At 44.6% G+C, this 13,735-nt stretch overlaps 1 protein-coding gene across 1 annotated transcript in view; it reads right to left on the bottom strand.

Annotated features, from left to right (window-relative positions):
- Nucleotides 1–6,413, bottom strand: part of Myof (myoferlin) — a 151,727-nt gene extending 145,314 nt beyond the window's left edge. The window contains exon 1 of the mRNA XM_032891850.1: nt 6,191–6,413. Within this exon, the coding sequence (XP_032747741.1) occupies nt 6,191–6,278 (88 nt within the window). The 5' untranslated portion in view covers nt 6,279–6,413. The remainder of the gene's footprint in view (nt 1–6,190) is intronic.
- Nucleotides 6,414–13,735: the final 7,322 nt, after the last annotated feature.

Below are 13,735 nucleotides of genomic sequence, written 5' to 3'. Positions count from 1 at the left end.
AGGTGCTACGAACCAGTTACACTCAGTTCAGTATAGGGAATGTGAGGAGCAGTAATTCCTTTTCCTAGATCTACCCACCGGGCACTTGAAAGAATTTTAAGTGTAATTCTTCCTGAGCACTGGAACATGGACCACTCGCCGTGGCCCCCTTCAAACAAGCAGAGGCTTCATTACTCCAAGATGTCTCTCACCTCCTACCATCTCTTTCAATGGCCAACACTGAAAACACATATCTAACATCAGACAATGTGTCAGATGTTGGAGAAGGCATGAACATGCTACGTGGACAGGGGCAGAGAGAAACCAATGGTCAGAAAAGAAGCCAGGAAAGTACCAGTGTCCTGACTGAGAGCATACGGGTGAGCTATGTGGAGGAGGGAAGGAAAAACAGGACACGCCAATTAATTGCTAAAAGCAACTGTGGTTTTGTAAATGACTGAGAGCCAAAGAATGTGCCTTTGGGAAACGTACAGTCCCCATGCTTCGGCAGGGTGGGGCCACCATCCTTCAAGAGTCAGCCTCCAAGCCCTTTTCTCCCGGAAGTGAGGAGAATGACTCAGTAGATTAAACAGTTTTGCTTTTCAGAGTATTTGCCACTATAATACTTTGGTTCTATTGATGTACCCAAGTTCCATGACCATCAATGCCTGCAAAGAATCGTCTAGACTCTGCAACATACCATAGGTAGGTCAAGGTTCTAAATGGGTAGCTCACCCTCATAGACTACAACGAATGAGCCCTATGAGAGCTTCCATCGTTCTTAGTGGAATCTCACAGCTTCTTAAAGCTTATCAAAACAACGATTCTTTTAAAATTTATCTCTGCACAGTAGGGGGATAGCTAAGTGGGTAAAGTGCTTGCTGAGCAAAGGCAAGGACCTGAGTTCGAATCTCCAAAGCCTATAGAAAGCTGGACACACTATGATCCTATAATTCCAACTCTCTTACAGAAGAGACAAGAGAATCCCCAGAAACTTGTGGGCCACCTACACACAAGAGACCTGCCTTATACAAGGTGGAAGATGAGAAGTGCCATTCAAGGCACTGACCTTGGACTCCATACATGTGTACCACTGGCATGGGCATTGTACACACATACATACATCACACACAAACTGATACATATACACAGAAAGAAAAAAGGAAGGAAGGAAATACCTCAGGATTTTGTGAGGTGGTAATTATGCCAAATTGCCTTAATCTGATCGTTTTACACACACACACACACACACACACACACACACACACACACACACACTTACTATATTCCCCAAGCTGGTTTTGAATTCAATTCAAACTTGCAATCTTCCTAACTCTACTTCCTGAGTTCTGGGAGAGCAGATATGTTAGGGTTAGGATTAGGGCTAGGGCTAGGGCTAGGGCTAGGGTTAGGGCTAGGGCTAGGGCTAGGGCTAGAGCTAGGGTTAGGGTTAGAGTTAGGGTTAGGGTTAGGGTTAGGGTTAGGGTTAGGGTGCAGCTGCACTTTACCTCATATACATAATCTATTACTGTGCTACTTAAAAATAAATTATACTTACAAACAAAATAGAACATTGTAGCTGAAAATCACATACACATACAAGACACATGCACGCACACACAAACACACTATATTAATACCCCGAATTGAAAATAAAATCAAGTTACAAATTTCAGATAGTAGTTACTTTTGACTTATTTGATTTTTTGGTTCATCATTGTTTTTATTTATTTATATTATTATTATGAAACTATTTGCCTGGCTGTTGTATCTAGCAGTAAAGTTTATGGAGAGGCACACATAGACTACGTATCTGGTTAATTTGGGTGTGTGATGTTTCATTTGCAAGTTTTTTTTAAAGTCTCGAATAGCATTTTCAAACAATAAAGTGGTTCTTGGTAAGAAATAGGTGTGTGGAGCCCAGAGGGCAAAGGCCTTTCGCTACCAAGACTGGGATCCACAGGACCAAAGGAGAGAAATACTTCCTACAAGTTGCCCTGACCCCACCACCGTCCCCAACACACATGCCAACCAAACACATAAATAAAACAAAAGAACCGAAAAGACTTTAAAGTTAGATGTGCTAATTGGAAGAGGCACCCCAAATGTCTAGGCTTGCACACTACATAAAACATGTTCCAGAGAAATGGGAATAATATAGAAAACTATATTCTAACCCAACAATTACCCAGTGGACATCTGGACAGTAGCAGCAGACATCCCACAAGGAACCGATCTGCAAGTGGCAAGAAGAAAGGAAGCTTGGGTGCAAAGTGATCCTATCACAAGGGCAGGATAGGAAACCTGCTGTTGTGGTCGCCATGTTGCCCTATGAATAAAACACTGCCACACAGTAAAGGCACTCCAGAGTATGAGTATACAAGAAAGGTTTCTCTCCACTAACCTTTTCAAGAGACTTCTTTCACACAGAAACGAGGGATGAATCAGAGAGGAAAAGGAAAATATATGGTAATATCCAGCCAGCAAAATGACCTTTAAAAGGCTACAGGCCAACAAACAAACCAAAAAATCCCCACAGCACCAGCCACGCTCACAAGACTGGAGCAACTTGTGTGTCTACAGCAAGAAGCTGTAAGAGACTTAAACCTAACACTGTTCAGATCAATACGCCAGGCTTGATAGCAAGTGCCAGCACTCAGGATATGGAGAACTGGAGAACAAGGAGGTCAGAGGTTCAAACTCATCCTCAGATGAGCTATGGATTTGACCATCCTCCTGGGCTACATGAGCCCCTGCCTCAAATAAAACTGATTAGATCAATGGCTCCCAGCAAGACTGCCAACATAGCAGGATGGGCTGGAGTAAGGATTGTCACTTTTCAGTTGCGTAATCCCTTCTACGGTGTGCTTTGGTTTACTTTATCTTGCTGTCATTCAAAGAATCGAGGTATGATACTAAGGAAAATTAAATGAGATTTGATTTTTTTTTCTTTTATTGTTTGTGCTTGTGTCTCTCTGTGTGAATGTGTGTGTGTGTGTGTGTGTGTGTGTATGTATGTGCGTGTGCATGCGTGTATTGGGGGTACTTAGGGGACAAGTTACAGAAGCATGTTCTCTCTCCCCCTGTGGGTTCCAGGGACTGAACTCAGGTTAACGCTCGAGCTTTGACATCACACATTTAGAATCTCTAAATGGTTAGGTCGGGGAGTTGAGAGGTTCGGAGGCCTGTACAGTCTATTCCTGCTGAACCCAGCTGCACCCTCTGGGTTTCTACAAGGAGCTTGAGGTACTCGGCCACCAGTAGCTCTCAGGCAGGCTGGCTTAAAGTTCAGAACTGGTTCGTGGAACCCAAGAAGCAGAAAAAGACATAAGCTCTGCTGCCTTCATAATCCACTCCTGAATACCTACATCTCGGCCAAAGAAGCACAGCCAGCCTTTCCGGTTCACACGAGGCTGGGAGCGACAACTCCACAGCCAGCCCAAGGCTATACAAAGGCCTGGGGTCAGCTCCGTACCAGTTGGTGAGTAGTGTGTTTGCTCTCTGAGCTAATGAAGTTGCAGGCTACCAGGGCCTCTGCTGGGAGTCAGAGATGGGGCCCTCAAAGTCCCAGCAGTGAAGGGCATGGTCTCCAGCCTACAGTGGAACCTTTAAGAGGTGGGGACTTGTAGGAGGAGTTAGATAATTGGGGTGTGCCTTTGTCCCCTACCTCCTTCTTTCCCTCTTTATGGCCTTGATGTGGACAAGATTGCTCTGCCAGAAGGTGCCCCGCACCCCTCCTCCCCTCGAGGCTGAAAAGCAATAGATCTGCTCACTTATAGACTGGACCTCCAAAGCCCTGAGCCAAACAAAAGCAATGTCCTCTGTTCTGGGTGATTCTCTCCGTCCTTGTCACAGAGATAGAAGGCTGATGGACAGACAGAGCCTCACAGTACCCATTCGAGCATCATCACCCCCATGTCCCCCTTCAATCGGCCATGGCTCCCGTCATCCCAGGAGGTGGGCCGAGCTGTTTTCCACTCTTGCTCATTTATGAACATCGATGCCACCATATAAGATCCCTCGTTCTATCAGGACTTAATCCGACTTAATTTTACATAGTGGCCAAAATTGGGCACTGGGAGGATTTACTGCCTCCAGGGTTTTCAGAGTGCTGGGGGGAAAAAGGAAGGCAGGAAAGAACTCATGTCCATGACTGCCTGTCCCATACCTGCTAAGACCATGGCTTTCAGACCTCACAAACGATCTGGGTCTGGTACTAGAAAGTCGAAGCATCTTAAAGCTACAAAGACAGTATTCTGCTACTTGCCACAGCTAAGGGAGCCGAGACCTGAATGGTTAGAGAAGGGACATGTAAGGCTATTAGTTATTTAGGTAATGCTGGCTAGTGTCCAGATGTGCAGGACAGAGATGGCTCAGGGGTAAAGTGTGCTCAAGGTAGAGTGTGTGCTAGGTATGATCCCCAGGGCCAAAAAAAGTGGAGACCCCACCCAAAAGAAATGCTTGCCAGAGTTTAAATGTTCCCACACTGGGTTCAATGATCTTCCTTGTGCCACATGAATGAATGAATGAATGAATGAATGAATGAATGAATGAATGAATGAACCACTCAGTCTGTACAACCAAAGGGAACCAGAACTGTGGTTGTTTGGCTAGACCACATTTGCCAGTTTACCTGAAGTTTCCCCCTTCCAATGGCGTGTTTTCATTCATCAACATATTGTTACTCACTTAAAAAAATTCAATTAATGCATATTCTTCCTGAATAATAAATTAGATTTTAAACACTGTTAATTCAAGATTATTTCATAATCTGTTCAATTTGCCCTACATGTGACTTCTCAGAACAAGCACCTTTTTACAATGATGAAAGGTGCAATTTCTCCATGCTATGTCAGTATTGTGAAACTGCTTTAAGTTAGGTTTTTAAAATATACCACATGCCAATAAATTTAATACGATTCCTAATAACCTAGAGTCAGAACTGTAAACCACACTGTCCAGTGAGAACTTGGATTTTGTTTTCTAGGTCTCTTCTTTTCAAATCCCTCCCTCCCTCCCTCCCTCCCGCCCTCCTTCCCTCCTTCCTTCCCTTCCTCCCCTTTTCTCTTTCTAACTGAACAGCCCTTTAGCAGCTTTGAGTTTCGTGTGTCTTTCCTTTGCTTGCTCGCCCTCTGAAGAATAGATTTGAGAACAGAAATAGAGATTTTCAGAAATGGAAACAAGAGTGGAGAAAGGGGTGAACTACACAGTACTTGCGAGGGAGAAGTAGTCAAATTCCTGGGTTTGGCAGGAAATGTGCCAAGGTGTGGTAAGGAAACGCCTGCCTGTCGAAAGCTCCAGTTCAGCACTGGTGCCCCCACCAAGTGAGCTAGCAATCTTGCCACGACCGACAGCGACCAAAGGGAAAAGACATGAAGCCCCCAGGTCCACGTTTATCCCAGCCCTCCAACCCAAGCCACGGCCACCTGCCCCACTAGGGCGGAGGGGGAATCCTATGTTAACAGCTGCTGATCCCCTCCACCACCGCTCCCTTCCACTGCACTCACAGCTAGTGTCATAGATAATCTGCTTGGAATTTCAAGAGGCCTTTTAAAGACCAGCCAATCTAAACCTTCCCCCTTGTTTTGCAGAGGAACGAGGAGACACAGAGGAATGATGATGTCATTTGCCCAAGGTTATCCAGTCCTGTAGAGCCAGACTCCCAAGCTGCAGAAGTGCTTCAGAGCTCCTTCAGGGTGGGCAATCCCAAAGTCACCGAGCATATCCGAACACCCCAACTCCTGGAGATTCAGAACACCAGAGAGAGAGTACCTTCATACCCTACCCAAAGCCCAAATGACAGTAAAAGCAGCATCGAGCTGGTTAACAGTGTAATGGTGCCTCCGGCAATTAATGAATTGCTCCGTTTCTCATTTCTCACCCGGAGAGGTTTTAGGAAGACGCACCCACTATGGACTGACTTTGAACTCACAAAGACCTTCATACTTGAAATCAAGGGAGTAGCAATAGAGGTTCCCCGAGCGTTTACAGAAACGTCAGACCGTCAGATCGTTCAGTGAGTCTCTAAGCCCCAGGGAAAGTTAAATTCCGTCAGTAGTGAGTGGCAGTGACCTGCCCAGGTAAACCAGGGACCGCCAGGGGAGCAGAGAGGGGCTTGGCTTCTCCAGATGCCAAGAGCTGACTGGGACGAGATCCAGACGTCTAGCCTTCCAGAAAAGGGTTTCAGGAAGAAAAGAAAAAGTCGCCTTACCCTTAAAAATGACAGAAACGATAGGATCCGGTTTCCCAAATTTCGTTTTAGGGATGTTAGTAGCAGATTCCACAATCACTCGAAGCATGGCTCTTGGAGAAAGCAAGTTGCAGCCAAGAGCGGACTAGACGCGGTGCTGGCGCTGGGCCCTCCGCCCTGGGAGGAGGATGTCTCCCAGCTGGGGGAGGGCTTCTTCGAGCAGGGGGAGGGTTTCTCCGGCCGGGGTGGGGGTTGGTGTAGGGGTGGGGTGGGCCTCTGCAGGATTATTTGCTGAAAGCCAAGTGTAAACGGATAGCCATACTCCGAGAGTCCACGCAGGGAGCGGCTTGCGAATTCAGAAAAGTGTGGACCTGAAAAAGGACACCGCGGCGAAAAGAAGTTTTGTGCAGCCAATGAAACCGCGGTGGATTTGGGACGAACTGCGGGCGGTTCAGGAAAACCACAGAGATGTTTGTTACCTTTTAGCAGTAACTGGTGAGACCTAACTGCTGTCGTTCTACCCCCTCTTGACCTGTTTGACGGAGTCTCGTGGAGTTTTAAAACTATGCGGTCGGGTTTTAATTTTTACTTTTGCCTTTTTTTTTTTTTTTTTTTTTTCTCTCTCGTGCTGTTGGACACGCCCCCCTCAGCAACTCTAAAGATTTTTTAAAAGCTGCCAAGAGGCGTCCCCTACTGTATATTACAGGAATAGTTGAGTTCATAGAATTAGATTCACTGTCCTTGGTTCTTTGCTTTCCCAACGGATTTGCCACGGGAACCTTTCAAAAGGAGGATCCTGGCTTCCCTAGACGGCAGATGGATAACAATCTTCAATGGAAATGGAGAAGGGGCTGTCCACTGTTCTTGAATATGCATTGTCTGCTTAAAGAGAATGAAGCAGGCTATGCAGCCTGATGATTAGAGTATATGAGGAGACCTTTGCCACTTTGAACTACCCGCACCGCCTTAGCCACTCTCTCCTTCTGTGCCCTTATTTGTGAAAATATTTATAAAATGTGTTGTAAGAGGCAAGTCCTATGGGGCCTGGCAGGAAGCATGAAGAATATCGCACACATCTTGCTATAATTTCATGATTTTCATAGTCTTACTGTTAATGTAAGCCAGTAATTCAGATTATTATGTTTCAGAATGGTCAAATCAGGCTGGGAAACACAGAATCTCTCTTTTGCTTCTGACATACAACCAACCGGAAGCAGAGAGTTCAACTGTATCGGGAAAGTGAGACTAAACTTTATCTCAGTAAGTTTCTCAAATCCTTATACAGAGTAAGGCGTTATATACAGAATTGTGTTTAGTGTGCCCAGAGAGTCTAGGTGGAATTTGGAAAGCATTATTTTTTTGTTAATTCGACTGATTTTCCTTCTTTTACTGTGAAACAAGTTGTTTCTCTAAAAATGATTGATCATAAATACTTAACAGCCCTCCTCATCAAGACAGAGGATGTAACACTTCAATCCCAGGGTGTACTCTACATGCTACAGATATTTTTGTCCACCATGAAAATCACTTTGATTTTTCTTTACCAAGTTAGTTCTTTGTTAAGTCCATACATGTACATAATGCGTCCGGACTCCATTCTTCCCAGCCTTTTCTTATCCCCTTTCAAACTCCCAATGTTCTTCCTCTCCCCTTCCCTACATTTATGACTTTCAGTTTGTGACCCATCTAGCTTACCCAGAGCCCCACAGTGATCAATCTAGCTCACTCAGCTTACAGAGCCCCATATGGGACCACATAATTAGGACTTCCCATTAAAGACTGGTACAGTCCCCAGCATGTACACAACTAAAGGCAATGACTTCTCCTCTCCTCCAATCTATCAGCAGCAATTGGCCCATCAAGGAAGAGTCAGGCTTCCTGAGGCCTTCCTCCATCCTGGTTGGCTGATGAAGCTTCTCTCTCATGCAGACCCAGTGCATTTCACCTGCAGTTACTGAGAGTTACTGAGTAGAATGGCTGCGTCGGGCACAGGAGACTGGCTTTCAAAGTGCTGCTTCAAGGAATACTCCATAATGCACACCTAGATATGAGGTTATAGATGTGGACAATCTCCAAGGACACGGCACTGAGTTTCACATGTCAAGCGGCCTTTGGACATGAGGTGGATGCGCTACAAGATGTCTTCTACTTGTGTTATAACAACAATTGCCCACTTCAAGTTAGGAGGAAAACCCTGAATTCTCTGGCAAGCAGAGGAAGGTGAAGTGAAAATAGACGCCCCCCCCCACACACACAAAATGGGCATGATAGTACCAACAAAGTCCAGAAGATACCTATGGTGTCTCGGAGAACACATCATTTCCAAAGGCATCAAGACACACTGGTAGAGAGGAATTCTCGTCCCCAGAACTTCACTTTTCTGAAGGCCAGGGCTAAAGATAGAGATTCTGTGTCTTAAAGTTTCTATTGGTGTGGTAAAGCACATGACCAAAAGCAACGTGTGGAGGGAAGGGTTCATTTCGTCCTACTCATCATACTGGGGAGTCTGGGCAGGCACAGATGAGAGGTCATGGAGGGGTGCTACTTACTGGCTTCCTCAGCTTGCTTTTTATTTCTTCCAGGACCATCAGTCCAGAGATGGTACCACCCACAGTGACCTGGACCCTTCCACATCCATCACCAGTCATGAAAATGTCCTATTTCCTTTGTGTGACAAAAAACAAACAGCACATTCTGGTACAGAACAGGACTAATACCAGCGAGGATGACAAAACCTCAGAAAAACCAATCACAGGGGGTGATGCATAATTCTCAGGAGTCAGATAGGAGGAACAATCATGATAAGCCTCCAGGCTGCCGTGGCAGCCAGAGAATGCACACAGACCCACAACGGCATTCCTAGGAAACAGCATCCCAGAGCAGAAACGATGGGTGCAAACGAGCGTTCTATTCAGGGTGGCCCAGATACTTCCCTTGCAGTAGCCAGGCACAGAACATGGAACCCAAGGAAAGATGAGGACTTTAAGAAGAGCCTCCCGTTTCCAGAGCGGGTGCTCGTGAGAATGACTTCTGCAGCTCGTCCCTCAGTGATGAACTGTACCTGGAAGTGTAGGAGGAACACACTCTTCTCCCAGGGTGCATTTCGGTCGTGGTGTTTTATCACAGCAGCAAACGTCCTAACCAAGACACTGGATATTTCATTATAATTGACATATTTTTGTCACTGATACAAGCACAAAATGGCCTTGATCGCTTGGGTAAAAGCCTCGGCTTTGAGAAATCCTTCTCCCCCTAAAACACTCTCCAATAAAAGTCCTGAATTAACTGATGAATGAACTGTGACACATCCAGACTGTGCAGGGCTAAAAACATACAAGCTATCGAGCCATGGAAAGACACGAAGGGAACTTAAATATTACTAAGTGAAAGAAGCCAATCTGAAAAGGCTACATGCTTCATGATTCCAAGGGTAGAACCTTCTGCAAAAGGCAAACCGAGGGGAGAGCGAAAAGACCAATACTTTCCAGGAGTTAAGAGGGGAGAAGGGAAGCAGTGAATAGGCAGAGCACAGAGGACTTTGAGGACAGTGGGACTACAGTATTCTCTATGATGTTATCATGGCCCATACTTGTCTGTATGTACTTGTCCAAACCCATAGCACATACATCAAGAGCAAGTCCTACGGGAAACTCTGGACTTCGGGCAGTAATGATGTATGAATGAATTCATTAAGTATAACTAATACAAATTGTGTGTGTGTGTGAGCATGAGTGTGTGTGTGAGTGTATGTGTGTGTGAGTGTGTATGTGTGTGATGTGTGTGAGTGTGTGTGAGTGTGTGTATGTGTGTATGTGTGTGAGTGTGTGTGTATGTGTACGTGAGGTGCATATATATATGCCTCTGTGTGAGGTTCAAACCCAGGACTTGTCTTAGGCCCTCTCTTAGAACATATCACAACGTGCTTTGTCTTCGCCCACGCACCCTAAAATACATACCCTTGATGTTACTAAGATGCACGCCCAGATGTGCATACTAGATGAAGAATGTTCCCTGAATTCAACCTGGAACCTATGAATCTTACTTTATTTGTAAACAGGGTCTTTCCAGTTGAAACCATATCAAGACAAGGTTCTAATGGATTAAATGGTCCCTACGTCCAATATGACTAGTGTCTTTATAAGAAGAAGATTTGTACCTAGACCATGTTCAAGATGCTATATGAAAAGAGGAACAGTTGTAATGACGTATCTCCAAAACAAAGAACGGAAGGATTGTCAGACATCACTAAACCCAGGGAAAGCGGGAGAGAAAGGGGAGCTGAACTGGCAGAATAAACAACCTTGACCTTGGTTCTAGACCTCCAGCCTCCAGTACTGTGAGAGAATGGGTTTCTGCTGTTTTGAGTCACTCAGTTTGCAGTGACTTGTTGTGACATCACAGAAATTTAATATGGCACTTTTGTTTCCCTGGTGTGGTGGTTTTGAATGAAAATGTACCCCCTAGGCTCATAGGGAGTGGTGCTATTAGGAGGTGTGGCTTTATTGGAGTAGGTGTGGCCTTGTTAGAGGAAGTAGTCTCTAGGGATGGGCTTTGAGATTTCAGATGCTCATGCTAGACCCAGTATCTTTCTGTCTTCCGGTTGCCTGATTATCAGGATGTAGAACTCTCAGCCACCTAGTCTGCCTGGATGCTGCCATGCCTCCCGTCAAGATGCTAATGGACTAAACATCTGAACTGGAAGCCAGCCCCAATTAAATGCTTTCCTTTATAAGAGTTGCCAATGTCATGTTGTCTCTTCACAGCAATAGAAATCCCGACTAAGATACCTGGGTACCCTCAGCTCACAAGGTCTTCGTGCCTGAATGTCACTTGCTTCCTAGTACAAGCAGGCAATAGTGGTCACTAGAATTAGAACCTATTTCGTTGGGGTTCCAAAATGACTGAAGACCAACAGCTCTCTTGGAGTTTCCCAGGACTCCAGGACCAGATTGGGACAGCTGAGACATCCAATCTCATGGACTGAACAGCTCTGAATTCTCAGCCTTTCTGTCAGGAGACAGCCATTGAGCATATCCATCTAAGCAGTCCTGTTCCTTGGAGAACTCTCATTAATACAGGTGGCAATCACTATTGTCACCCAGCACTTGGCATATTGGGGCAGAGACAAGCAGATACCTGGGACCATCCAGTCCAGCCAAAGTAGTTCTTGCTTCAGAGGGATCCCATCTCAAATAAGATAGAGAGTGATAGAAGAAAATTTGGGGGGAAATTACAGATACGAGGAACAAAATAGTAGGGACATTAAAGAGAATTCAGCCAGAGAAGGTGAAGATAGATTTACAATATCTGATTTCAATTCGTGTCTCAGCTTCTTAGGAATGTGTTACTTAAGACCATCCATGCATGGCCTATTTTAAGACCTGATTGATGATATATTTATACGGAAATGATTTCAGTTAGCAACTAAAATGCATTTTTTGATTCAAATACTGTTCGTTATCTTTGCACAGTTGAGTAATATTTTGAGCAGTTGCCCATCGGCAACGTGAGATTGGTTCTAGGGAGTTACATCCACGCATGGTCATTGCTTGAGCACTTCATACTTAAATGAAGTCAAACAGTATCTGCATGTAAATTATACACAGCCTCTTCTAAGTCACCTCTAGATTGCTTATAATACCTACAGTGAGGCTAATACCATTGTGCTGACAGCGAAGAAAGTCTGTATATTTTCAACACAAGTTTTTTTCTTTGTTCAAATATTTTTTTATTCTATAATCGGTTGAATCTGTGAGTATGAAATCCATGAAAAAGATGAACCCACTGTAAATAGTATTTAAATTTTTTTATTTCTGTAAAGATGTGCTTGGCAGTGACTGAGTCTACACAGAAGTCAGGGGGAGTCAGGGGGAGACAAATTATCTCAGAACATTTGGCTCCGTTGTCACTATTCAGGATACTTGGGGAAGCTAAATATCTGATAGGCGTGAACATGGCCTTCTCTGAGAAAGTATTAACCAGGAACTTGGGAGATGGCACACTCTGTAAAGTGCTTGCTCTGAATGTATAAGGATCTGAGTTTGGTCCCTGGAACCTATATAAAAGAGCCAGGCATGGTGACATGCACTTGCACTCCCAGTGTTGCTCTGGGAAGATAGAGCAGGACCATCCCTGGGGTTCACTGGCCTGCCAGCCTAGCCCAAGTTTAAATCCCCAGAAAACACAAAGTGGGTGGCTCCTGAGGAAAAGCACCAGTTTGCCCCTCTGTGTTCATGGATACATGTGGACAAGCTGAACATGTACACACACACACACACACACACACACACACACACACACACACAATCTAAAAAGAATCTCTTTTCCCCCTTCCCCCCTTCTATCTTTTTCCTCCTGGGGATCAAACCCACGGCCTCATGCATGTTAGGTGTGTGCTTTATCATTGAACTATACCCCAACCAATATTGTAAAAATAAACCTGGGGGGGCACCCTGCAATAAAGATCCTTTATTACATGCACACCTGTGCTGAGTCACACTCACTCGCCATTTTGGATTTCCTAGTAGTCACACAGTAGTCACACTAAAACATAAGCCCACCAAGGCAAGACTGATTTCCATGTTTTATTGTAGCTAGTCAATCCAGAATATTATGTTTTTTTTTAATATGTAAGGATACAAATATATTAGCACAATCCTTCCTATTCTCTTTTTATACTAAGTCTTTAAGATCTGCTGTGTATCTCAACTTGAACACAAAGTCTTCATCAGAAGTATTTGATCTATATTTAGATCTTAGAGTATTTACAATCCAAAAGACATGTGTATGCCTTTTAAATTACATTTATTCAGTGTGTGTGTGTGCGTGTGTGTGTGTGTGTGTGTGTGTGTGTGAGAGAGAGAGAGAGAGAGAGAGAGGAGTATGTGTGTATGAGTATGTGAGTGTGGAGTGTGTGAGTATGTGTGTGAGTGTGAGTGTGAGTGTGTGTGTGTGAATGTGTGGTGTGTGTGTATGAGTGTGTGAGTGATTATGACGTAATGTCCATCTACATTTTAGTTATATGTTGTGTGTGTGTGTGTGTATGGTGTGTGAGTGTGTGTGTGTTTTTAAGGGACAACTTATGGAGTCAGTACACTTTTCCACCATGTGGATCCTGAGAATCGAACTCAGGTAGTCAGACTTGGTGGCCCGAGCCTTTACTCAATGAACCCCCTCAGCAGCTCCTATACCCAAGTTTCTCAAATATACTTACATTTTATTTTGTAATAACAGAATTAGCTGTCAGTTCTAAAACAAAATTAAGTACAATTTAAAGCTCAGTTTCTCACTCACAGCCGCCACACTTGAAGCAGTCATCAGTCAGATGTGTCCAGCGCTGCCATATTGGACAGAACAGAGGAAGTTTTCAGTCATGGCAGAATGTTCTGGTAGACATGCAGATCTGTGTTGCAGGCAGAGCCCTGTGGACTCATGAAGGGCTTCTTGGAAGCTACAACCCTTCAAATCACATCAGCCTCCTGGTTTCTAATTAGTTAGTCTAAAACCATTGACACTGTTTGTTTCTTAAGAACATTTTCCAACTGGGAAGAAAATGAGGTCTCCTGC

The sequence above is a fragment of the Rattus rattus genome, chromosome 2 (genome assembly GCF_011064425.1).
Source record: "Rattus rattus isolate New Zealand chromosome 2, Rrattus_CSIRO_v1, whole genome shotgun sequence".
Taxonomy (NCBI): Eukaryota; Metazoa; Chordata; class Mammalia; order Rodentia; family Muridae; genus Rattus; species Rattus rattus.
This window is presented reverse-complemented; position numbering and strand designations above follow the sequence as displayed.